Source organism: Cetorhinus maximus, chromosome 13 (assembly GCF_964194155.1).
Source record: "Cetorhinus maximus chromosome 13, sCetMax3.hap1.1, whole genome shotgun sequence".
Classification (NCBI taxonomy): Eukaryota; Metazoa; Chordata; class Chondrichthyes; order Lamniformes; family Cetorhinidae; genus Cetorhinus; species Cetorhinus maximus.
The window spans coordinates 44255754-44282667 of NC_135891.1; the positions used below are offsets into that span (position 1 = coordinate 44255754).

Below are 26914 nucleotides of genomic sequence, written 5' to 3' on the forward strand. Positions count from 1 at the left end.
GGTGTACAAGGAAACCCAGGTCCCTTTGTACATCAATATTTCCCAATCTATCACCATTTAAATAATACTCTGCCTTTCTATTTTTCCTACCGAAGTGGATAACTTCACACTTATCCACATTATGCTGCATCTGCCATGCATTTGCCCACTCACCCAACTTGCCTAAATCGCTTTGAAGCCTCTTTACATCCTCCACGTGACTCATTCCCACCTAGGTTTGTGTCCCCCACATAATATGGGAACACTTTATCAAAACCTTTCATAATTTTAAAAACCTCTATGAAGTCATCTCTCGGCCTTCTCTTTCTTTCATGAGGAAAATGAAACAGCCTTGTCATGCTCTTTCTGATAGATATAACCTCGCAATTCTTGTATCATCCTTGTAAATTATTTTCATATCTCCCTAGTGCATTTTTTATACTTCCACAAAATGTAGGTGTTACTGGCTAGGCCAACATTTTTGTTGCCCATCTCTAATTGCCCTTGAGAAGGTGGTGGTGAGCTGCAGTCCATGTGGTGTAGGTACACCCACATTGCTGTAAGGAAGTAAGTTCCAGGATTTTGACCCAGCAACAGTGAAGGAATGGCAATATCGTTCCAAGTCAGGATGCTGTGTGGCTTAGAGGGCTACTTGCAGGTGTTCATGCTCCTATGCACCTGCTGCCCATGTCCTTCCGAGGTTGCGGGTTTGAAAGCTACTGTTTAAGGAACCTTGTTGAGTTGCTGCATTGCATTATGTAGATGGTACACATTGTCGCCACGATGCTAATAGTGGGGAGGGAGTGGATGTTGGAGGTGGTGGATGGGGTGCCAATCAAGTGGACTGCTTTGTCCTGGATGGCGTTGAGCCTCTTGAGTATTGATGGGACTGCACTCATCCAGATAAATGGAGAGTACTCCATCACACTCCTGACTTGTGCCTTGTTAATGATGACAGGCTTTGTAAAGTCAGGAAGTGAGTTACTCTGTGCAGCATTCTCAGCCTCTGACCTGCTCTTGTAGCCACAATATTTGTATGGTTAGTCCAGTTCAGTTTCTGGTCAATGGTAACCCCCCCCCCCCCGCCAGGGATGATGGTAGGGGATTCAGCGATGGTAATGCCATTGAATGTCATGGTGAGATGGTTAAATTCTCTCTTGTTGGAGATGGTCATTGCCTGGCATTTTTGTGGCACAAATGTTACATGCTGCTTATCAGTCCAAGCCTGAATGTTATCCAGGTCTAGCTACATTTCGGCATGGACTGCTTCAGTATCTGAGCAGTTGTAAATGGTACTGAACATTGAGCAATTATCAGTGCACATCCCCACTTCCGACTTTATGATGATGGGAAGGTCATTGATCAAGCAGCTGAAGATGGTTGGGCCTAGGGCACTACCCTGAGGAACCCTTGCAGTGATGTCCTGGGACTGAGATGATTGAACTCCAACAACCACAACTGACTTTCTTTGTGCTTGGTATGACTCCAACCTGTGGAAGTAGCCCTCCTGATTCCCAATCACTCCAGTTTTGCTGGGGTTCCTTGATGCCACACTCAGTCAAATTTGACCTTGATGTCAAGGACAGTCACCCCTTGAGTTCAGCCCTTTTTTGTCCATGTTCGAACTAATGCTGTAATGAGGTCAGGAGCTAAGTGGCCCTGGCAGAACCTAAACTGAACATCAGTGAGTTGGCCGTTTCTGAGTACATGGCGTTTGATAGCACTGTTGCTTCTACATCCATTTTATAATATGACAGCCAGAATTGTGTACACTACTCAAGTGTAGTCTAACTAAGGTACAATACAAGTCTAGCAAAACTTCTCTACCTTTTAAATTCTATCCCTCTAGTAATACACCCTAGTGCTTGGCTTACTTTTTTGTAATGGCCTTATTGACCTGCTTTGTACTCCCAAGTTCCTTTTCCCCCCACCCACCCCACTCCAGTTAGTCTTTCTTTTCATGTTATTTGTGATCTCATTTTTTCTTACCAAAATGCAATGTCTTACACTTACATTGAAATTCATTTGCCATGATATGGCCATTTTGCAAAGTTCATTAATATTGTCTTGTGATTTGTTGCAACCCACCTCAGTACTGACTTTTTTCCCCCACCCTGCCATCCCACCCCAATATGGTGCTTTCTGCAAATTTAGAAATTCTCTGATTCCAGATTCTAAATCATTAATATAAATTGTGGATAATATGGTACCGAAGGCCTGTGTGCTGAACTGTCCTGATTTTACCATTTTGGAGTTTTGGTATGAGTGGACGATTATCTGGATGAGCAATATTAAGTTTGAACATGAATTATTTAGTTTGAAGTTTTGCTTTGCCACCTTCTGTTACGGTGTAGGCCCTATATGCTAGGTTCTTAGTGTGAAAATATAATTCCACATTGAATAATTGCTGCAAATGCACAGCAGTTCCCCTAAAGTAGGACTGATTAGTAAAAAGAGGAAAGAAGAGAGATAATTAGTTGAATAGATTTTATTGAAAAGCTGGAATTAAGATCAGTGTTCCCTGTAAGCTGCTTGTAGGCATGCATGTGCAGGCTGCTCACAAGTTGTTCCCTAATAACGGTACCATGCAAATAAATTTAAAGGTACCCTGCATTCAAAAAAAACGGTCCTATACAATGAAAGAAGTTTAGAGGGGATATTAATTAAAATTGATAGAGGAAGTAAGATTATCATTCCAATGAGGAAATGAAAAAATATTAAAAGGACAAAGGATGTGAAAATAACTAATTTTACCACATCATATTCGACCTGCCGAATTTTTATCCAATCACTTAACCTATCTAGATCCTTTAGCAGACTCGTGTCCTCCTCCGCAATTTGCTTTCCTACCTATCTTTGTATCATCAGCAAATTTAACTGCAATACACCTGTCCCTTCATCCAAGATGTTAATTTAGATCGGAAATAGCTGAGGCCCCAGCACCCCAGTGCCTGTGGCTTTCCACTAGATACAGTTTGCCAATCTGAAAATGGCCCACATCCTGACTCTTAGCCAATCATCTATCCACACTCATGTAACACCCCCAACGCCATGATCTTGTGTAGTAAACCTTTTATGTGGCACCTTATAGAATGCCTTTTGGAAATCAAATACACTACATCTACTGGTTTCCCTTACTCCATCCTGTTTGTTACATCCTCAAGAACTCTAATAAATTTGTCAAACACTGTTTCCCTTTTCATAAAACCATACTGATTCCAGCAGTAACTCTTGTGATCAAACACTTGGTTGTGGTAAATGATTTACTTTCCATATGATTATCCGTGGGTTCATTTGAAGGCCAAGTGCAGTCACAGTTCAGAACGAAATGACTAGACCAGTACAAAAGCAAAATACTGTGGGTGCTGGAAATCTGAAATAACAGTGCTGGAAATAATCAACAGATCAGGCAGCATCTGCAAAGGGAAAGAGTTAATAGATGAATTTTGCAATGAAAAACTGTCAGCGTTCAGTCATTGCTCCGCTGAAGCTGTTAACAACTTCTGGAGACCGTACATGAGTCAAAATCCAGGAACTGATATCAGAAATTCTATGCTTCTCCAGAAGGTGCTCTGTGGAGCAAACTCCCAGATGTCAGTTGAATTGGCAGATTCCACTTTTGTGCTGTTAGTCTCACTGTGTAGTAACTGAATGTATAGTCACTCCCTCCTGTCAATCATGGGTCATGTGATGTACTGTGGGGGCTCTCACCAGTGAGCTCTTAGCACGGGCAATCTGCGGGGCAGGGTTTTCAATGAGAGATATGGTTGCGTGTGCAGGCACTGAAAATGTCTCTAATAAAGTTTAACTGTTTCTTAATTAAACCAGTCTGCTCCATAGAGTCATCACATTTGGCGACAAAGGTAAAATCAACTTCGACTTTGCACCTTGCCCTGTTACTGAGCGTAAATTGAAATTTGTAAAAACTGCTCACCAATCATGCCACTGTTTGGAAGAATCAATCCATATGATAATACTGAAGATTGGAGCAGGTATGTTGAGCACCTTGGATATTACTTTGTAGCAAATGAAATAACCGCCGAAGAAAAGCGGAAAGCGTTGCTCTTATGTGTATGGGACAGTAAAACCTATAACTTGATTCATAACCATTGCCCCGAACACACCCAATTCCATGTCATAGTGAATTAGTGGACCTAGTAAAAATACACTTCCAGCCAAAGCCATCCGTGATAATGCAGCGCTTTAAATTCAATTCAAGAGTTTGGGCCCTGGGAGCACCCATCGCAGCCTTTGTAGCGAACCTCTAGCAGTTAACTGAGTACTGCAACTTCAGAGACGTTTTAAACAATATGCTGTGGGACCGATTGGTATGGGGAGAAAAGGACGACGCCATACAGCACCGATTGCTTGCCGAGGTTGATGTCGATTTTAAATGCGCCCCAGAAATCTCCCTCATCATAGAAAGTGCTGCGCGAGGCTTGCAGCACATGGATAACGGTGCTGTACTTCATGTTGGGCAGGAACCTGCCATCAAGCATGGCGTGAAAGCCAGACCTGCAGAATTAAAGCATGATTCAAGGCCACTATGAGAAACATTAAGAAGCCTAACAGAAATTCTTCATCATTGGTTTCAAGACAAAATTGCTATTGATGTGGAGGTGACCACAGATCATATACCTATAAATTCAGAGAGGCAGAATGTCACTATTGTCATAAGAAATGTCACTTGGTTAGGCAATGTCGAACAAAGATGTGGTAGCCTGCAAGACAGCAAACCAACATGATTACGTTAACGGGTACAACAAAGCCAAAACCACTGATACTGATGTGTACTCCCTGTCTCATGTAACTGCTGTGAAAACTGAGCCTATTATGGTGACAATACAAGTAAATGAGAAGCCATTGCACATGGAAGTGGATAATGGTGCCTCAACTGTGGTGGTTGGAGAGCACACTTTCAGCTACCTTTAATGAAGGAAGACAGCCAATAAATTTGGAGCAGACAACCACTAAGTTAAGAACTTACACGGGAGAATCTATTCAAGTCAAGGGCATTGCCACACCCCCAGTCTGTAACAAGAGACAGGCAACCCAACTGCCTGTGATAATAGTGAAAGGATAGGGCACCAGTCTTTTAGGTCGGGATTGGCTACAGAAGGTCAAACTCGACTGGTCTGAGACATTTCACCTAAAATCAAATGGAATCCCAGAACTTCTAAGGAAATACAACACAGTTTTTCGGGATGAATTAGAGAAGTTAAAAGGCATGCATGCCAAGATACATGTTGATCCTCAGGCAACACCATGTTTCTTTAAGGCCAGGTCTGTGTGTTATACATTGAAAGAAAAGGTGGATGCAGAGTTGTGCAGGTTAGAAAAGCTGGATATCATCCAATCTGTCCAATTCTGAGTGGGCCACACCCATAGTTCCAGTGGTTAAGCTTGACCACACCTTACACATCTGTGGAGACTATAAATTAACTCTAAATAAGGCAGCAAAACTAGACAAGACCCCATTCCAAGGATAGGCAACTTATGCCAAGCTGGCTGGAGGCGAGTCCTATATGAAATTGGATATGAGCCACGCCTACCAACAATTTGTACTGGATAGCACGTCAAGAGGATATGTGACTATTAATAAAAGGGCCTCTATCAGTACAATCGTCTACCCTTTGGAGTCTCGTCAGCATGTGCTGTTTTCCAGAGAACAATGGAGAGTCTTTTGCAAGGACCCCCATGAGTGGTAGTATATTTGGATGATCTTATCACTGGGTCAACCAAGACTGAACACTTGGCCAACCTGGAGGAGGTGCTAAGAATGTTCATGGAAGCTGGCGTACAGTTAAAGAAGGAAAAATACACATTTCAAGCACCAGAAGCCACTTATCTAGGTCACAGTTTGCATCCAATAGATGAAGTTCAGGCAATAAAGGATGCACCATCACAATCCAATGTAACAGAACTCAAATCCTTCCTGGGTATGATCAACTACTATAGCCACTTACCCAACATACCAATTGTTTCGGCACCATTACACTCACTGCTAAAAAAGAACCACCACCAATGGTCATGGGGTTCACAACTGGAAGAGCCCTTTGTGAAAGCAAAGAAATGGCTGCATTCGTTGTGTTATTTGGTACACTACGGTGCATCGGAAGAAGAGGCATCATCTTAACACGGCTGCTACACCATAACAGCTGGTATTATCACACAAAATGGGAAATGGATCAGAGAGGCCTGTTGACTATGTCTTGAGAACCCTTTCCCAAGCTGAGAAGGGCTATTCTCAGTTTAAAAAAAGGATTGTCAGTAGTATTTAGTGTGAACAAGTTTCACCAGTACCTACATGGACAACATTTTACCATTTGTGTCGGACCATAAACCATTAACTGGATTATTCAGCGAGGATAAGGCCGTTCCGCCAGTAACATCAGCAAGAATACAATGCTGGGCTTTGATTTTACCTGTGTATGAGTATGTACTGCCCTGGCCTGCACATTGCAAATGCAGATGCACTCGGTCGCCTCCCATTACCAGATAGTAGTGTAAATACCCCTGTTCCACAAAAATTAGAGCTATTACTGAATTTCTTAGATTCTTCGCCTGTGCGTGCAAAACAAATTAGAAATTAGACTAACCGAAATCCAATATTGTTGAAAGTCAGAGACTTTGTTTTGCAAGGATAGCCCAACTTGCCTGTATCTGAAGAATTGAGACCATTCCATGTCAGAAAGAATGAAGCTGTCAAGACTGAATTGTGTTGTGGGGTTCAAGAGTTGTCATACCATCACAAGGTAGAGAGCCACTCTTGACAGAGCTCCACAGTGTACATCCAGGCATATCAAGGATGAAAATACTTGCGCGAAGCCAAGTATGGCGGCCAGGCATTGACAGTGACATTGAAAGCATGGTCAAGCACTGTCTCCACTGTCAGCAACAATACAAGTTGCCTGTTTCAGCTCCCCTGCATTCTTGGGAGTGGCCTCGTGGGCCCTGGGTTCGACTACATATCAATTTTATGTAGGATTATTCTTAGGTACCATGTTCTTGTTAATTGTGGGTGCACATTCAAAATAGATGTATGTGTACAAACTCAAATCCCCAACATTGAAAGCAACTATGGAGAAGCTACATCACTGTTTCAGCATACATGGCCTACCTGAAATTGCCGTTTCTGATAATAGTGCAGCCTTTACCAGCACCGAGTTTCAGAAATTTACGGATCTGAATGGAATCTGACATATTAAAACAGCCCTTGGCATCCCTCATCGAATGGTCTAGCTGAGAGGGCAGTACAAACTTTTAAGTCTTGTATGAAAAAGTTATCGGAAGGCACTCTGGGATCCAGACTTTCCCAGTTTCTCATGTTATTGTACAATGCCACATTTGACTGTGGGTTCAACACCATCAGAGTTATTAATGAAACTCCAGCTACGTACATGTTTACACTTGGTGTTTCCAAATTTAGAGGGGAAGGTAGTGCAGAACCAGAGTAACCAAAAATTTAGCCATGATATACACAGGCTAGCACATTCAGTTTAGGTATACGTGCGAAATTTCAACAGCGGACCCTGCTGGGCTCCGGTAGCCATTGTTTCAGAGACTGGTACATTATCTTTCCAAGTACAAATGGGAGAGAGAATGATTCGTAAGCACATAGGTCACATCTGTGCCAGAGAGGCATTCCAACAATTGTGATCAAACATTGAACCATCGATTTCTGAGGTGTGCGAGCGACCTAGAGCAGACATTCCAGATGTTTCGGAAGAGTTGCCAAATCCTGAACTGCCTAGTTACAATGATGTCTCTCTCAGTGCAGCTCTAGATCCTGTCGATCCTGTTCAGAGACCTCCAGGTGTAGAGCTACGCCGCTCTAGCCATATAAGCAGAGTACCTCGGATTTGATTTATAATCACCTGATATTGAATATCTGTTTGTTGGATTGTTTAAATGTTTTTCTGTGAAGAGTAATTGAAAAAAGCTTAAGACCATAAGACATAGGAGCAGAAATTAGGCCATTTGGCCCATCGAGTCTGCTCCACCATTCAATCATGGCTGATAAGTTTCTCAACCTCATTCTCCCGCCTTCTCCCCTTAACTTTTGATCCCCTTACCAATCAAGAGCCTATCTATCTCAGTCTTAAATACACTCCAATGACCTGGCCTCCGCAGCCTTCTATGGAAATGAATTCCATAGGTTCACCACTCTCTCTGGCTAAAGATGTTTCTCCTCATCTCTGTTCTAAAAGGTCTCCCCTTTGCTCTGAGGCTGTGCCCTCGGGTCCTAGTCTCTCCTACTAATGGAAACATCTTCCCCACGTCCACTCTATCCAGGCCTTTCAGTATTCTGTAAGTTTCAATCAGATCCCCCCCTAGCGTGCGAACTCTGAAAATGTCTCTAATAAAGTTTAACTCTTTCTTGATGGAACCAGTCTGCTCCATAGTCATCACAGTTTGCAAACCTTTGGGAAAGAAAAGTTTGCGTTTTTGAGTGAGATAGAAATTTCCCTAATAAAGATAAACTTCTGTAAAAGAAAAAAAATCATCTTCTAAAAATTTATTCATCTTTGGATTAATAGAGAAACTAAAACAATCATCGTTTAATTCACAATCTGAAAATTTAAATCAAAAGTGAAGGACATTAGTTATTAACTTCCTGGCTTGCTGTGTGTGAGTTCTTCAATGTGATTTGCAGTTTACCTGTTTGCTGACATCACTGTTGCTGCAGGCCAACACATGCCCTTGACTTGGCCCTAGATTTAAGGCAAAAAGAGAAGGTAATGGGACAAGTAAAGAAACACAAGATGGGTTTAGAGGAAATATCAATGGGAATAGCAGTATCATCAAAGTCTGCCATTCAAAAAAAAATGTGGACAGAGATTATGATCTGAAATTGTTGAGCTCAATGTTGAATCTGGAAGGTATAAAGTACCTAACGAGGTGCGCGCTCTTAAATTTGCATTGTTTCAATAAAGTTCAATGTAGAAAGCAGAGATCAGAGTGGAAATGGTGCAGGATATAAATGACAGGCAGCTATGAGCTCAGCTTGTACCTGTAAACTGGAGCTGATCCTCAAGAACGTCACCTAATCTGCATTTGAGCTCCCCAATGAGCAGCGAATAGCGCAGGGTATATGAAATTGAAAGGAGTACAAAAATGAATTCACTGCCATGCCCCCAGGATTTCTGTATGACCTCCTCCCACTCCCAGCATTTACTACCTCCTTTCAACCCAAGTGACTGAGTGGCCTCTCTTTTTTTATTTGATTTGCGTCTATCTTTGCAAATCACCTACTCCCCATCTCCCCCCACTTATTCTGCTATCAGTGACAGATTCCATAGCTGTTTGGGAGCTTCAGTCTGGAACTCTGCAAACTAAACCACTTTGCACAACCAAAAGATATGCATTGATGTCATATTGTAACCTCAGACCACATAACTGCACATCTGTGTGCATTTAAACGCTTTTTAAAAGAGTTCTAAAAGAATGTGTTACCACATGGAATTACCTACTGCACATCTAAATACCTGTTCAAGCCAAGAATGCAATACACTGTACAATGAATGACTCAACACCTCTTTAGGGCACCTAGGAATGGGCAGTAAAGAACTATGGTTCCAAGTGCAATTTTGAAAATTTTTTTTGTAGTTATTGGTCATTTATCTTTGATAAAACTAACAAATGTGCTACATATGACTGTGCAATATTATTACTTCCTCTCCCATACGTGCAATATTATTACCTCCTCTCCCATACACCCTGCAAGTGAGATCTAATAAAACACACATTTCTAACACAGTTAAGAGCCCTCCCTTAATTTCTCCATCCCTCTGAAACCTTGAAGCTTCTGAATGATTTTGAATTTAGTGCATTGGAATGCAGAGCTAATATAGGATAGCAAAGGCCATAATAAGGTGGCCGGACTTGGTGGGGATTAGGATGCATATGACTTGAATTATTGATATTGTAGCTTGGGTGGAGTGTAACATGTGAAGTCAATAAGAGTATAGGAGAACTTGAACCAAGAGATAACTGTTGTTGATGAGTGTTGGCGAAGTGAGGTAAAGATAGAAGCAAGTAATGTTGCAAAGGTGAAATATTTGGCCTTGTGGTAAAGGCTGGCATATGGGATTTGATGTTCAGCTCAGCATCAAAGGGGAGAGTAAGAGTGTGTGTATTTTGTCAGGTTTTCACCAGGTAGCTAGTTATTTGCAGTTAATGGGTGATTGGAAACAAAGATCTGTTTCTACTCAAATATAGAGAGCTTTATGATATTTAATTAAATCAGTTCAAATCTAGTGCATGTTCAAAATTTGGTCAGTACTTTCAATTTGTTTGCTTGAATCGTCCTCTTTCATTGTTTAATGCATCATAAAATAGCTGTTGAAATCTTTTATACTTGCATAAATTTGTGAACTCTTATCAAATAAGAATGTTTTGGTGCAAAGCTTATTAAATGCCTCATTCACAATAACTTGCTGTTTTTTTGGCTTTTTAGAACCAACTTTTTTTTAAATGGGTTGTGAACAATGTTCACTCTTCTGTTTTCGTTCCAATTCAAATCACCTGAGTTATGTACTCATTTTGATTTTGTTTCACTTTGTTGACTATTTTGGCTTTTCACTATTCTCTTTATAAACTACTTCCTCCTCTTTTCCTTACTGAAATCTCTTTGTGGAGGATCTTGAGTGCTGTATCTGCTTAGTACAGATTTGATCTGAAATCTAAAATGGGAAGAACTCAACTGCCAGCATTTGAAGAAATTTAAAAATAAGTTCTTCACTTCGTGTTGCTATGTTTGCTAGTTAGCACTGTTGAATGGAAGTAGCAGCTTGTCTGACATTCTTTCCTTTGGCATGCTGGCACATATTGGAGAATGTTTTAGCCAGTCCATCAATCCTGTCTGCGAGAAGCAAGAAGAAACTGTGAAATGGTGATTGGATGAAGTGATGTGTGCAGTAACTACAATAATGTTTTAAATTTTTTAATTGGTATTTGAAGTGGCAGTTATGTGCAGAAAACTGTAGATCAGTGTGCTGCCTTAATTTCTGTATTTGTGCATTTAGAGCAGTGAAGTATAAGTAATTTTTTCATCCACTAAAAATGAGCAGATGGAAAGTCTAGCTTGTCACCTATGATATTGCAAAATTGCATGAGAATGTTTCTTGCAATAAAATTCTTCAATTTTTTCAAACAACCAATTTCTAGTCCAGAATATGTATTAATCTGCACTACAGCGGAACCCTGAGGGTAGCCCGATTGTTTTGAACTAGAAGTATGAAGAAATGTATCTCAAACCTTGTACTACAGGCACTTTGCACATTATTCCTAGATGTGAGTCAAAAATTTACTTGAATGGTTTGATTACTTATGTAGCCAGTGTTTTCCATGACTTTGCCATTATTGTTTATAGCCTAAGATACCAGATAACTGCCCTAGGCCCAACCATCTTCAGCTGCTTCATCAATGACCTTCCTTCTGTCATAAGGTCAGAAGTGGGGATGTTCGCTGATGATTGCACAATGTTCACCATTCGCGACGACTCAGATACTGAAGCAGTCCATGTCCAAATGCAGCAAAACCAGAACAATATCCAAACTTGGGCTGACAAATGGCAAGCAACATTTGCACCACACAAGTGCCAGGCAATGACTATCTCCAATAAAAGAGAATCTAACCATTGCCCCTTGACATTCAATGGCACTACCATGGGTGAATCCACCACTATCGCATCCTGAGGGTTACCATTGACCGGAAACTGAACTGGACTAGCCATATAAATACTGTGACTACGAGAGCAGGTCAGAGGCTAGGAATCCTGTGGTGAGTAACTCACCACCTGACTCCCCAAAGCCTGTCCACCATCTACAAGGCATAAGTGAGGAGTGTGATGGAATACCCTCCACTTGCCTGAATTAGTGCAGCTCCAACAACATTCCAGAAGTTTGACATCATTCAGGACAAAGCAACCTGTTTGATTGGCACCCCTATCTACAAACATTTACTCCCTCCACCAATGCACAGTGGCAGCAGTGTGTACTGTTATGAGCACAGGTGGTGTTAATTACTGTGCAAACCAAATCCTAGAGAGAAATTTGGCTTGCAGGCCTTGACCATTTTTGTATTCTGAAACTGAGAAGATGACGTACTAATCTCAGCAGTAAGAGGTCCAGTAACACTTTGGGGATTTTAAAAATTAAAAGGAAGTTTTATTAACAAAAATAAAAGTTAAGCTCACATGGTTACAGTTACACAATTAAGGTTAGTCTTGCAAAACATTCCCCCAAAACACTCTACTTGGTCAAACCCACAAGTAAACACCTTCCAGCCAACACTCCCTTGTAGATGTCTACTATGAAATCCAGTAATATTACACAAGGCAAACTGCTGTAGCTTTAATAAAGTGTGCCACATGACCTTTACCCTCTTCCACTCTGCAGTGGAATCCGCTTTGGAATAAAACTGCTTGCCGCAGCTCAAGACTTTTCTGGCTTGACTGAATGGGTGATTAAAATTGCATCCCCTCCCAGTCCCCAGCTCCAGCCATCTCCAGCTCAACAGCTATATCCAGTTATCCACAGTAACTCTCATACCTTTCTTCCCCTTCTCCATTCTATTGCTCGCACACCTCTTTGAAACTTACCTTTCCAAGTACAAGATCTTTAATGTGTCCATCTTGTCTTTGCTTTTGGGTCAATAAAATATGATATCCCCACTACTGTTTTCCTACAAACGAACTCCTGCAAGATGCAAACATGTTTCTTTCACCTTTGACTCCCCTTTGATATTCAAGCAAACTCACAACTTATCTAAAAATGCAAATGTTAGGTCTAACCTATTTACTTGTGCCTCAAACTTAACACTTCTATCCTTTTCATGTTTCCAACCACCCCACCCCACACACACATTCTCTTTCTCACTCTCTCTCTCTCTCTCTCTCTCTCTCTCTCGCTTTCTTCCCTTCTTCCCCCACCCCCGGCCTTCCTTACAGAATAACACTAATTTTTAAAGCATCCGTTCTCACAGTACCACCTACAAGATGCACTGCACAAACTCACCAAGGCTCCTTAAACAGCACCTCCAAGCCCACAAGTACCATCCAAAAGGACAAGGGCAGCAGACACCACCTGCAAGTTCCCCTCCTAGCCAGTCACCATCCTGACTTGGAAATATATTGCTGTTTCTTCACTGTCTGTGGGTCCAAATCCTGGAACTCCCTCATAAAGAAACCACATGGACTGCAGGGGTTCAAGAAGGCAGCTCACCACCACCTTCTCGAGGACAATTGGGAACGGGTAATAAATGCTGGCATCAGATGACATTTAAGAGTCAACCACATTGCTGTGGGTCTGGAGTCACATGTAGGCCAGGCCAGGTAAGGAAGGCAGATTTCCTTCCCTAAAGGACACTCGTGAATCAGATGAGTTTTTACAACAATCGACAATGGTCATCATTAGAGTTTTAATTCCAGATTTTTATTGAATTCAAATTCCACCATTGCCATGGAGGCATTCGAACCAGAGTCCCCAGAGTATTAACCTGGGACTCTGGATTACTAGTCCAGCTACAGTATCATTACGCCATCGCCTCTCCATGAATTTTTTAAAAAATTACAGCCTTGTAGTTAATATCAATGAGGGTTCTGATATCATTTGCAATATTGAATGTCATGCTCAGCAACCCCTACAATTTGAATCATATTCTTAACATTATTTTGCTAGCTATTTCCATTGTCATAGATTAATGGTTTTTTGCAGCAAGCATAAATGCATATTTAAAGAGCTAGCAATTATGTATGTGCCTTTCATATCCCAAAGCAATTAACCAACAGAAATATCCAAATCCGCAATCTCTACTACCTACAAAAAAAGGGCAGCAGGCACATGCGAACACCACCACCTGCAAGTTCCCCTCGAAGTCGCACACTATCCTGACTTGGAAATATATCGCCATTCCTTCACTGTCACTGAGTCAAAATCCTGGAGCTCCTTCTGTGACAGCATTTTAGGTGTAACTGGACCACATGGACTGCAGTGATTCAAGCAGATGGTTCACCACCACCTTATAGGCAATAAATGTTGGCCTTGCCAGTGATGCCCACATCCCATGAACAAAGTTTAAAATACATTGAATGGAGGCAAAGGAAATGATCAGTTTGTTCATAACGATCCCGCAAACAGCCATTTTGTAATTGTCAGATAATTTGTTTTTAATGATGATGGTTGAAAGATAAATACTGGCCAGAAGAACTTTCCTGTTCTTCAAAGACCACCCTGGGATCTTTTCTACCCTAGAGAGCAGATTGAGCCTTGCTTTAGCATCCAATCCAACAGATAGCATCTCTGACACTCTGGTACACTCCACTGCACTGGAGTAGCAACCTCTCTTTGCCTTTCTGGAGTAAAGTTTGAATCCGCGACCTTTTGACTTTGATCTGGTTAGTTCTATCCCAAGTGATGATTGTGATTACTTTGTCACTGAGCCCATGCACCAGCCATTTTTACATAAATCTGGATGTTGAATTCTTCAATGAATCACCAACCCGAAAACGTTTTATCTTAAATATAAAAAGGATCTGCTAAAGATTCTTTTATTTTTCTCTTCATTTGCACATAACTTATTGAGACTTTTTGAGTTGCTGCATCCTCCTCCTTCCTCACAAACTACTCCCTTTTTGGCCAGATTTCATAGCTGTGCTGGTTCCTCATTCTCTGCCATGCATTTCTCCAATCAAATTTTTGCATCAAAAGAACTGGTGTGCCCTGAGTGGTTGAGATGAGGGGAGGATGAAGTGGAAGGAAGTATCATGTCATTGAAGATAAGTTCCATTGATCATGCTGCAGCAACTTCCTGAACAGAAATATAGGTTTAATTGGTGTTACCAAAATGGACATAGATTCCAAATTACTGTCAGGAAAATGCTTTTGTTTCATGCCCCCAAATTTATAACATAAATCTTAACAATAGTTGAATAGCACTATGATGTATTCGGTTCTTACAAACTTGTATCTTTTTGGCCAGACTAATTGTTGACGCAAAGCACAGGTTCATAAAAACTGAACTCTGCAGCAGGAAATGTCACCACACCAGCACATTTGATGGGGATAGATATTTAACTTTGTTCTGCACAATAGTATGAGGCAACATGATTAAAATAATCAAAGTATTAAGGATGTTGAATCCATTTGTTTGATATATTTATCGCATGTGATGCATTGCAGAGATCTTGCTGACACTTCAGAATAGAGGGTGACCAAATTTCAGTGCTGTAAGCATGTAGCTGCTTGAGAACCGATTACTCCTTTGCAAAAATTGTACCTGATCAGATATTGTAAAGTAGAATCTAAGATGTGCAAAATTTGCAAATTGCCACTGCTTTCATAGCTTTTTTTAACCTAACAAAAAGCTGAGATACCTTGTGGTATAAAAAGTTTGCATATATACATTCAGTGAATGATACTAAAATGTGAGAAGTTAATGGTTTACATTAAGCAATGCAAATAAGGGAACTAAATACCCATAGGGCTGCAGTTAAATATCTGTTCTTCACTCTATCAGCTATTGGGGTTCTTAGTTTTTTATAATGCAAGATGTCTAGGACTTTATTAGCTTTGTACTATTGTAACTTGATGTGTTAACTATAGCAGTGATGTTTGGCAGCTCTTGTTAACCACATTTCTGGCAAGAGCTGTCATGTGTTTTCTCAGAAAGTACTGTACAAGTGATTAAAACAAACAAAGGCTATCCTGGCAGCAGTCTACAGGATGTGACACGGAAATGCCTTGGAACTCATTATGTTTTTCTGCTCTACTGGTTAAGTGTGAGCATGTAGGCTTTAACACAACTTTCAGCCCAGAGTATCAAACTTGATCAGTGCTACGGACACAGTCAAAGGACTGTTAAATTCCTTTTTACAGTTGCCAAGTTAAGTTCATTACCTGTGTAAAGCAGACCTTTCTCTCTCAACCTGGAAAAAAATCTTATCTAAAGGTCACAAAGGCTTTTTACAATGAAGATCTTTCTCTCTCCTGGGTCCCCCATGTCATGCATAACCTTATGTGAGGGCAAAAGCCCCTTGTCAGTTCTGCTCAAACTGTTGTCAGGGAATTTGTGATAATGACAATGGATAACCTTCCTCCATTTTATTTTTCTACTCACTTCAGACGAAGTGCTTGCCCCTGCTTAGACTTTTCCAACACAGGACAACTGACAAGGCTGTAACACAAAGTCTGCCATTCTCTTGCACACTACATCGAGTTCCAGCATACTGCAGGATCTTGTAGCCATTTAAGTAATTATGCTTTAAGGGAGCAATCATGGCAGCACATATAATGTTATGATCCTGGACCAGACCCCCAAATGTTTCGTACAATCCAGTTAGGGACCAGTAACATTCTGTTTAAAGTAGACAATGTTTGAGATTCAAAACACTTGATAAGAGAGTAAAGCCACAAGATTCCACTGGTTTTGAACAAGCAAAAATAAGCTATAAAAGGCCAGAAAGATTTTGCAATTTGCAGTATCTATCTTATATTAACCCTGAATGTTAGAGTATGAGTTATATTTGAATAAACAGGCAAACTTTTGCCACTGTATGATAGCAAATGCAACCAAGACAGATCTCATGGATTTCTCAGTAACCCAACCCAGACATCAGTAAACAGAGTCAACCAATGAAACTCTGTCTCCCTCAGAAGGGACTCTCAACTTTTCACTTTTGAGATCAAGCCTCTGAATTCCCTCAAAGCCACCCCAACTTGGACTGCCCCGACAACTGCACACCTCCCAGCGTTACGATCTCATCTCCCACAATTCCGTTCCCCTGGATTTCCGAGTCAGAATTCCAGCCTTGACTTGCGCAATTTCAGCTCTTCGATGGCCAACTAGCTTCACCTGCACTAGCATTGCCCCTGGATTTCACCAAGCTCCAATATCTCTAGCTAGACCAAGCTATAACTGCTCTCATGGCTTCTTCAGAGCTGTAACCCTTTCCAGCGCACAGCCAGTGACTTTCTGCCACATTCATGGCTCCCCAGGACTTCTCCTGAGCCCTAACTGCACAGAGCTCTCCAACAGCTCCTGAGACTTTTTTCCTGAGTCTCAACTACACAGCCAGTTAATAGCAACGCATTTGCTTCCTGGAGCCTGCCAATAGCAGCACCTTTTCGGTATGACCCCCCCCCTGCTGTAAAACACTTACTCCTCCAGAAAACACGCAGATAAATTATAACCCCTGAACTTCCTTAAGCCCTAGCCATCTCTATGACTATGCAGTCTTCCAGGGCTCACAATGCTTTTAAATTTAATTGTAGCCTTCCTGGCTGTTAACCCATTAAGTCAACATGGCCCCAATCTTTCAGTGCACTAGTCTTCAAGCTGCTTTAGTTGCTCTTATCCCATTTTCTACGGTTAATTTTAATCTTCCTAGAACTAAAAATTACCACTAAAATATTACTCTGAATCATGAACTAGGTATTTACAACAGTTTTAAGGTCAATATGGGAGTTTTACTTGTGGTTCAGCCAGCTTTAGAACATTAACATCTAGTGCCTGGTTCTTTTAAGTGTGTATTGAATGAACTTTTTGAATCCCAGTTTTTAGCAAAGGGTTTTTAAACTCAACTCTGTAGAGGTTTGGAAACAAAATACCTTTTGTATCTTTGACCTGAAGTACACTAGTGAATTCAGCAGTGTGAAACAAAAGCAGCAATTTTAGATTGTCCAACTGAGCAGTATAAATAAATGCAAGTGCTGGGAAACACAGGAGAGTTTTCTCCCCATCGGGGTGGTTGAGCGGGTGTGGGTGGGCGCACCGTCATTTTACTTGGGCGGGCCAATTAAGGCCTGCCCAGCGTGACGCACACCCGGAAGCGCTGAGCGTTCCCTGGGCGGGCGGGGGTGGGGAGGGAGAGTCAGGGCCTGTGCTGTTTCGCACATGCGCGCGAAAGGGCGCAGAAATTTTCCTGAGGCACGGAGCTGCCTCGGAGTTTAATTACATTTCCAAAAATTAAAATAGAGGAAAAAAAATTCAGACATGTCCCCTCATGTGACATTGTCACGTGAGCTGGGACATGTCAATGAATTTTAATAAAGAAATTTATTTGAATTATAAATCCTTCATGAAACCTCATCCCGCCCATGGATGAGGTTTCATGATAAATGCGAAGGCCGCCTGGGCTCTTCGTCTGCCTGCCAACCTTAAGGTTGGACAGGCAACTCTGTTAATTATTTTAATTAGTGTTTAAATGGCCTTAATTGGCCTTTGACAGTTCAGCGAGCGCGCAGCTGACTCCTGCGTACGCCCGCCAAACTCAAGATCTGAATGACGCGCGGTGATGTCGGTACACATGCCCGATGTCACCGCGCATCATTTTGTGCATCAGCAAGCAGGGCCCGCTCTTGCACGCCGACCCCAAGGTTCTGGCCAGGAAATGTTTGAAAAGTGCAACAAGTAACCTGTATTTGTTAAGAGAAAATGCAAGTTAACATTTCAGTGCAAGTGCATATTGAGAATACCACTGATGGCTGCTCAGGTCATCAATCTTCTGATGCACAAATCTATCCAAATTGTTTTGTAAAACTTTAATGAGCAAGCTAGTCAAAGCATACTTTTTATATAAATTTAATGTACCATATTCCTGCTATTAAGTAACTATTCTGTTGTACCTTAATTCTGTGCCTCAAATTCTTATTAAACTTTCATTGGTAAGATATCTTGTCACAAATTGAAAATAATATGGTACTGCTGTTTATTGATATTGCAAGTAAACTGTGAATGATAAACCATATTAGAATAGAACATATAGAATGACACCTCATTCTGTGCTCCATTCAGTTAGAAACATACATAGAAAATAGGAGCAGGAGTAGGCCATTCGGCCCTTTGAGCCAACTCCGCCATTCATTATGATCATGGCTGATCATCCAACTCAATAGCCTGCTCCCGCTTTCTCCCCATATCCTTTGATCCCTTTCGCCCCAAGAGCTATATCCAACTCCTTGAAAACATACAATGTTTTGGCCTCAACTACTTTCTGTGGTAGCGAATTGCACAGGCTCACCACTCTCTGGGTGAAGAAATTTCTCCTCAAATTCCTAAATTCCCCTCTCTCTATTTATAGCCATTCAGATAATAATCTGCCTTCCTGTTTTTGCTACCAAAGTGGATAACCTCACATTTATCCACATTATACTGCACCTGCCATGCATTTGCCTACTCACTCAGCTTGTCCAAATCATACTGAAGCATCTCTGTATTCTCCTCACAGCTCACCCTCCCACCCAACTTTGTGACATCTGCAAATTTGGAGATATTACCTTTAGTTCCCTCATCTAAATCATTAATATATATTGTGAATAGCTGGGGTCCCAACACTGATTCCTGAGGTACCCCACTAGTCACTGCCTGCCATTCGGAAAAAGACTCATTTATTCCTACTCTCTGATTCCTGCCTGCCAACCAATTTTCTATCCATCTCAATACATTACCCCAATCCCATGTGCTTTAATTTTACATGCCAATCTCTTATGTGGGACTTTGTCAAAAGCCTTCTGAAAGTCCAAATAAACCACATCCACTGGCTCCCCCTCATCAACTCTATTAGTTACATTCTCGAAAAATTCCAGCTGACTCTGTCCAATTCTGCCTCTGTTCTCCAAGTGCTCAGCTATTAAATCTTTTATAATGGACTCTAGAATTTTCCCCACTACCGACGTCAGGCTGACAGGTCTATAATTCCCTGCTTTCTCTCTACCTCCCTTTTTAAATAGTGGGTTTACATTAGCTACCCTCCAATCTGTAGGAACTGTTCCAGAGTCTATAGAATCTCGGAAGATGACCGCCAATGCATCTACTATTTCTCGGGCCACTTCCTGAAGTACTCTGGGATGTAGATTATCAGGCCCTGGGGATTTATTGGCCTTAAATCCCATCAATTTCCCCAACACCACTTCCCTACTAATACTGATTTCTTTCAGTTCCTCCCTCTCACTAAACCCTATGTTCCCCAACATTTCTGGTATGTTATGTGTCCTCCTTTATGAAGACAGAGAACCAAAGTATGTATTTAGTTGGTCAGCCATTTCTTTGTTCCCCATTATAAATTCCCCTGTTTCTGACTGTAAGGGACCTACATTTATCTTCACTAATCTTTTTCTCTTCACATACCTATAGAAACTTTTTTACAGTCAGTTTTATGTTCCCCGCAAGCTTACTCTCGTACTCTATTTTCCCCTTTTTAACCAATCCCTTGGTCCCCCTTTGCTAATTCTAAAGTGCTCCCAGTCCTCAGGTCTGTTGTTTTTTCTGGCCAATTTGTATGCCTCTTCCTTGGATCTAATACCTCTAATTTCCCTTGTAAGCCATGGTTTGGCCACGCTTCCTGTTTTACTTTTGCGCCAGATAGGAATAAACAATTGTTGCAGTTCACCCATGCGCTCTTTGAAAGTTTGCCATTGCCTACCCACCGTCATCCCTTTAAGTAACGTTTCCCAATCCATCATCGCCAACTCGCACCTCATACCATCGTAGTTTCCTTTATTAAGATTCAGGACTCTAGTCTCAGAATCAGCTACGTCACTCTCCATCTTAATGAAGAATTCTGTCATATTATGGTCGCTCATCCCCAAGGGGCCTCGCACAACTAGATTGCCAATTATTCCTTTCTTATTACACAATACCCAGTCGATGATGGCCTGTTCTCTAGTTGGTTCCTCAACGTATTGGTCCAGAAAACCATCCCGTATACACTCCAGGAATTCCTCCTCTACGGCAGTGTTACTAATTTGATTTGCCCAATCTATATGCAGATTAAAGTCACCCATAATTACAGATGTTCCTTTATTGCATGCATCTCTAATTTCCTGTTTAATGCCATTCCCAACATCACCACTACAGTTTGGGGGTCTATATACAACCCCCACTAACTTTTTTTGCCCCTTAGTGTTTCTCAGTTCTACCCATACAGATTCCACAACGTTGGAGCTAATATCTTTCCTCACTATTGTGCTAATTTACTCTTTAACAAGTAATGCAACTCCACCGCCTTTTCCTTTTTGCCTGTCCTGTTGATACCCAATTAGTCCCACTCCCTTCTCTTTCCCTATAGTGTAATTTTTCTCCCTTCAAATATTTATCTAAATCTCCCATGAATGTCACTGAATCAGCTTCCAGCATATTTTCAGGAACTCTAGATCACAACAACATACTTTGATTTAAAAAAAAATTCTTGTTGCATCCTGGATCTTTGTCAACACTGTAAATCAGTCTTCTGATTATCAACCCTTCTTCTATTGGAAACAGTTTCTCCTTTATTTACTTTATCAAAACCCTTCTTGTTTTTGGATGACAGTCTATTCTAGAATCTCGTGCTTGCATTTATATGGTGTCTTTCATGACTTCAGAATGTGCCAAAGCACTTTACCAGCTAATGAAGTCACTGTTGTGATGTAGAAAATATAGCTGCCAGTGCACAGCAAGGTCCAACAAATGGCAATGAAATAAACAGCTATCTTTTTTAAATGTTGTTCATAGGCTAAATGTTAGCCAGGACTGGGAGAACTCCTGTGCTCTTTGAGTGCCATGGGATTATTCATGCCCTCCTGAAGTGGTAAATGTGCTTCTGCAAGGAAAGATGGCACCTGTAGCATTGCAGAACACTCAGTACTGAAGTGTCAAGTTAAATGGTGTGCTTAAGTTTCTAGACTGGAGCTTGAGTCCAAAACTTTTAATTAAAGTATCACCAAGCCTTTGGGTAAAAATCAGCTGTTTTCTTTTTAACAAGTACTACTCATCCTCTGCAATTAAATAAAATGTATCAAAAACCATTCCATGATGCAATTGCAATCATTCCAGCACAGGCAAAACTAAATATTAATTCTAAAACCAAAATTACTGTAACTGTGGAGAGCTGGGTAGTGGAATTTGCTGTGTTCTTTACTATCAATTTTCCACTTTCAATAGTGTAGCCTAATATTCTTAGAAAGCTGAACTATAGTACAGCACAGAAGGCAGTTATTCAGCCCATCAAATGTGTACTAGCTCCTTCAAATATCACTTCAGTTAGTTTCACTCTTCCCCTTCGTCATTTTTTTCTCTTTCATGTATTTATCCAATTCCCTTCTTGAAGGCTAATATTGAACCCATTATCAACCATTCCATCAGACAGTGCACTCATATTGCATAAAAAATTATTCCCCCCAACCCACAATGCTACCACTGATTCTTTTGTAAATCTGTGCCCACTCATTATTGACCCCTCGGCCATTGGAAAAAGTTTCTCTTTTCTCTTTATTTGGTGCTTCTAACTAAACATTGGAAAACTCCACTGCGTAAAACCTTCCAATCCAAAAAAGCAGCCATTCATCACAACTCCTGTTTTCTGTCCCATGGCCAATTTGTATCTTTTATCTCTTGGGCTTCAACTTTGCTTATAAACCTAATATGCAGTACTTGATTAAACATCTTTTGGAAGTCTGTGATATGTCACTGCCCTCTGCCTCATCAAGGTGGTTGAATGTGATTTACCTTTTCAGATCCATACTGGTTCACCTTTAGATGCTTGTCAAAATGGCTGATAAACTTCTCCCAAAATTATCACTTCTAAAAACTTCCAACCACAAACGTTAGGCCAGTCAGTTTGTAATTGCCAGGTTTGTTCTCCCCCATGTTTTTGATGCAACATTTGGAATTCTCCAGCCCTTTGGTACCCCTGAAAAGGATTGGAAAATTGAGGCCAGCACCTCTGAAATTTCTACCCCTGCTTCCCTCCACAACCTAGAATGTGTACCATCTGGACTGGATGACTTGGCCTCTTTGAAAAGTGCCTTAGAACATCTTACTCAGTTATGGATGCTATAACTGCAAGTTGTCGGTGTGACAATGGTTATATTGTTGTGCATAAATTATGTTTAATGGTGCTAATTTCATGTGTTATGCTCTCATTCTGCTGAAATTTTAACCCAGCAATTGTGAAGGATGGTGTGTGACTTTTCCATAATGTTGCTTCATATTTGTCCCATTGGCTACTATTCATGCAAGGTTTAATCATTAGTGGCATGATATCCAACTTCAGTCAAACCCAGTAACCAGCACTCATATTTTCTTTTGAGATCATTGTACACTGAAGATTGGGGTGCTGGCATTTTTCTTTCTTTCCCTTGTCTAGAGTGCTGTGGCCAACAAGGAACAATCAATGAACATTGCAGCCAGTAATCTTTTGAAATTCTAGTCCAGCATTTTATAGGTATCTGTTCTAATAACCTGTCACTTATTAGACTAATTTCCTTTATTCTACATTTCATTTGCATATTTTACCTTGTTTTCATGTATAGCTGTGTTCATTTTATCCTCCAGATAGGAGGTGATTAGATAGAGCTTCAAGTTCTGTTAAGGGAAGTTATTGTATTTGCTGTAACTAAATGTAGTGGGTTTTTGAACTGAATGCATTTGTGAGCAAAAGTGAAGGTGAGTGTGTTTCAGCAATTGATTCTAGAGGAAGGCAAGAGAAATTGACGAGGAGTGACAGTTTAACACTGGCTGCAAACATACCAGCATATTTTTAGACCTGTTTGGATCTGTTATTTCCTTGAAATTTCTCACCAAGCTGCAAAATGGAGACTAAGACTAGTTGTGAAGCTGAAAGTGCAAGTCTGAAAATGAAAGCAAGTTGCTCTGGTTTTGTTTACTCCCTGCCCCCATCTGCATCTCCAGTCTGTTTCCATAGAAGGGTATATACTGTTAACTAGTATCTTCCCTGAAAGGGTTTTCTTCTTTTCATCATTTTGGGGCTCTCTTGTGAATATGTCTGCATAACTTGGGGTGAAAAAGCTTAATATCAAACTAGAATCAACTTGTAGAAATAATAGCACTATAGAGTCTAAATCACTGGCAAGACAAATCAGTTTGGTAATGTTATTCCATTTACATATGAAATAATTCATTGTATGTTACACAAATGCACATTTTGTAGGACAATTCCAGTTCCTTGCAGTCAACCCCTTTTGCATTTCTTTGGAATTTGATGGCCATTCATGCTTTTTGCATTACTGTTTTAATTAAGTTATTGTTTTGGGCAGTGGCTTGCCAGTTTTCTTCTGTTTCCTTAATGCAGTTGTGCATACGGTTATACTGTTAGAATGTCCTGGAATGTTCATGCCTCTTTACAATATTTCCCATTTTGCAATTCCAGGAAATCCGACATCAAGCCAGTGACTTCCCTTGTAAAGTAGCCAAGCTTCCAGAAAATAGAAATCGGAACAGATATAGAGATGTCAGTCCATGTAAGTACAAGGGAAAAGGTCTTAATTACTGCGAAAGGTGTGCATGTATTACATTTTGATTTCCTGCTGGAGTGGAATTTGCTCAATGTGAAGCGTTCCAGCAATGCTAAATATTAATTGAAAAATAGAGGTGGAACAGTGTTATATGTTAACAAATGCCTGGAAGTGCTACTCTAAATTATTGGTTTAAAAGCTGTGCATTTATTGACTGCATCTCTGTTCTAAGCCAGATGTTTGACACTTCTTACTACTCAAAAATATGTTGAGAAAATGACTTATTCATTGCACTTCCACTTTGGTCTGTTGCCTCTAGATTTTGTCCTTTGTCCAACCTGCCAATTGCCCTCTAACTGATAAATGTGAAGTAAGCAGGAACTCTTTGAACTGCAATTTTTTTTAATTAGTGTATATTTTAGAAGAAAAATACAATAATCTGCTTACTAAATATACTCCAACTGTTATTGCCCATCAAGTCATAATTATGGCCACGGGTTAACAGTTCGTTCATTCGATCAAATAGTTTTACAAAGTTGTGATTTTGTCAGTGTTTTGAAGAATGCAGTCCGTGATTTCATGAAAAATTACTTGCCTGAAGTTATGTCCATAGTTTTGACTCCTGTACTACCTCGTGTGAAGGTGAAGATTCACTGAGCATATTCCAAATGATCAGAATTCATTTATTCATGAATAAATTGCCGAAATGTAAGCTTTAAAAGCATCAGCTCAACTCGTATTCTCTTCTTTCCCACCCCTCAAACTGCATCAGCTCTCTTGTCTTCTCCCAGTCACACTTTTCATATAAAATTCACCACTCACATAATTGGCTACTTAACCTGGCAATCTGTCTTAGTCCCCTTTTGTACTGCTCAACAAGGTAATCACTTGCTGTTGTCCTGTCTCTGTTATTACCCATATCCTAACTTCTTTCGGAGCAATTCTCACCCACGCATGAAAAAAACTTTTCCCCAGATCCCTTCAAACTCACTCAGACATGTCCCATTCCTTGCCATTTAACCCTCCACTGGTCACACTAATTTGGCCACTGTCAACCTGCTTAACTATTTCCTTGTTTTGGATGGCCTTGTTCCTAGCAAATCATACATGGTCAGCTCCCATGTTGAAACAGTCACCAGCTTTGCTCCGTCAAATCAGAGGGGCTCAAACTCTAATAGATTTGGTACAAATTGCCTAATCATCAATTGCCAGATCCGTCTTAACCACATGCTGAATTACCATGCTTGTTTTCATCAGTCAGACAATTTCTTCCTACAGGATGATCTTATCGGATAAGGACAATTTTTCTACAGAACAGAGTTTCATTCAACTACTGTTCTCGCCCCTCTTCCAAATATTCAAGGAGCTCATGGGTTTCTTTTGTTTCAAAGCTAGAGATATTATTCGTGCAATTGTGTCCACTGTATAATCTCTCTTTCCTGCACCAAGCTACATTGTTCTAAATCTTTAATGAAAAAAGTCCCAAGGCAATTGTAAGTGGGCATATGGCGAACAGATGCCTAACCAAGGATAGATCTGGAGAGATGAACAAAAGTTTAGCCAAAAAGATGGGTTCGAAGAAGGTTTTTAAAAGGAGAGGTGGAGAGATTTAGGATGACATACTCAATTTAGGAAATTGAAGAATGGAGTGATAAGTGAGCAAAACTAAGTGGAAACAGTAAAGTTTAGACAAGTTGTAAATTTATGGAGGGTGGAGAATAGCATGTTGGTAGAGAAAGCATTGATGGAATTAAGTTTAGAATTAACAAAGGTATAACTACTTTTCAGTAATGAACTGAGCTGGGGCAAAGCAGTGTTAAAGCAATGAAAGAAAACAGCCTTCATGAGGAATTTTAGATGTCGGATTGACAGCTCAGTTGAGTTGACCTGGCTGCCAAGATTTAGAGTGGTGTGTAAGGGGGTGGGCAGTTTATGATGGTGGCTTTGATCGTCGCCACCTGGTGCTGGTTGTCAGGCAAGCCTGTGGGTATAATTTAAGAATGAGAATACAAGAAACTAAGGAAAGCAAATGGAAGAGAATCTCAAAGAAATATTACAGCAGTGAATTATTCTGCATGTTACGACCAGTTGAGGAGAGGTGAAATGATTCCCTTCTTTTCCCACTCCCAATTTGATCATAACAGGGTTTTAAATTTAAACAGATGTACTTGCTAATTCTGTAAGCCCTTAACTCTACGCACTGTGATCATAAAAGGACCAATCGGACAAGTTTCCTTGAGTTTAACAAAGGAAGAGGTTAGTTTTATTGTACTTATACCAATCTGGGTAAAATAATAAAATACACATCAACTTTCATGTGCATGGACACACTTGGAGGGCCCACACACACACAAGAGTACAGATTACAGGGTGAGGAGGGATAGGTTTATCAAATTGGAGTCCATAAGTGAAAGCAATATACAGTCAGTGCCTTGGTGACTCTAATGGTCATGCGCTCTTTCAGTGATCCTGATGTTTCGATTTTAAAGTTGTGGCAGTTAGTTTGGTTGTTTTCTGGAGACAGTGGGGTTGAGCAGAATTTCTGTTTTGAAAGGTCTCTGTTCGCAATGGTATTTGGTTGGCCTGATCAACAAACAGAGTTCAAAGCTTGCTGGGAAGGTTGGAGGGAGAAAGAGAGAGAGCAGGGTTCAACAGCTTCAGCTGCTTCTCAGTTCAGCCTCTCAGCCTTAACTCTGCAAAAT

At 40.7% G+C, this 26914-nt stretch overlaps 1 protein-coding gene across 6 annotated transcripts in view; it reads left to right on the plus strand.

Annotated features, from left to right (window-relative positions):
* Nucleotides 1-26914, plus strand: part of LOC144688587 (tyrosine-protein phosphatase non-receptor type 1-like) — a 114144-nt gene that overhangs the window by 53509 nt on the left and 33721 nt on the right. For all 6 annotated transcript variants that reach the window (XM_078555337.1, XM_078555338.1, XM_078555334.1 and 3 more), the window contains exon 2: nt 24128-24218. Coding sequence is in view for 1 of the 6 variants with exons in the window: in XM_078555334.1 (XP_078411460.1) it covers nt 24128-24218 (91 nt within the window). In the remaining 5 variants the exon portion in view is untranslated. The remainder of the gene's footprint in view (nt 1-24127; nt 24219-26914) is intronic.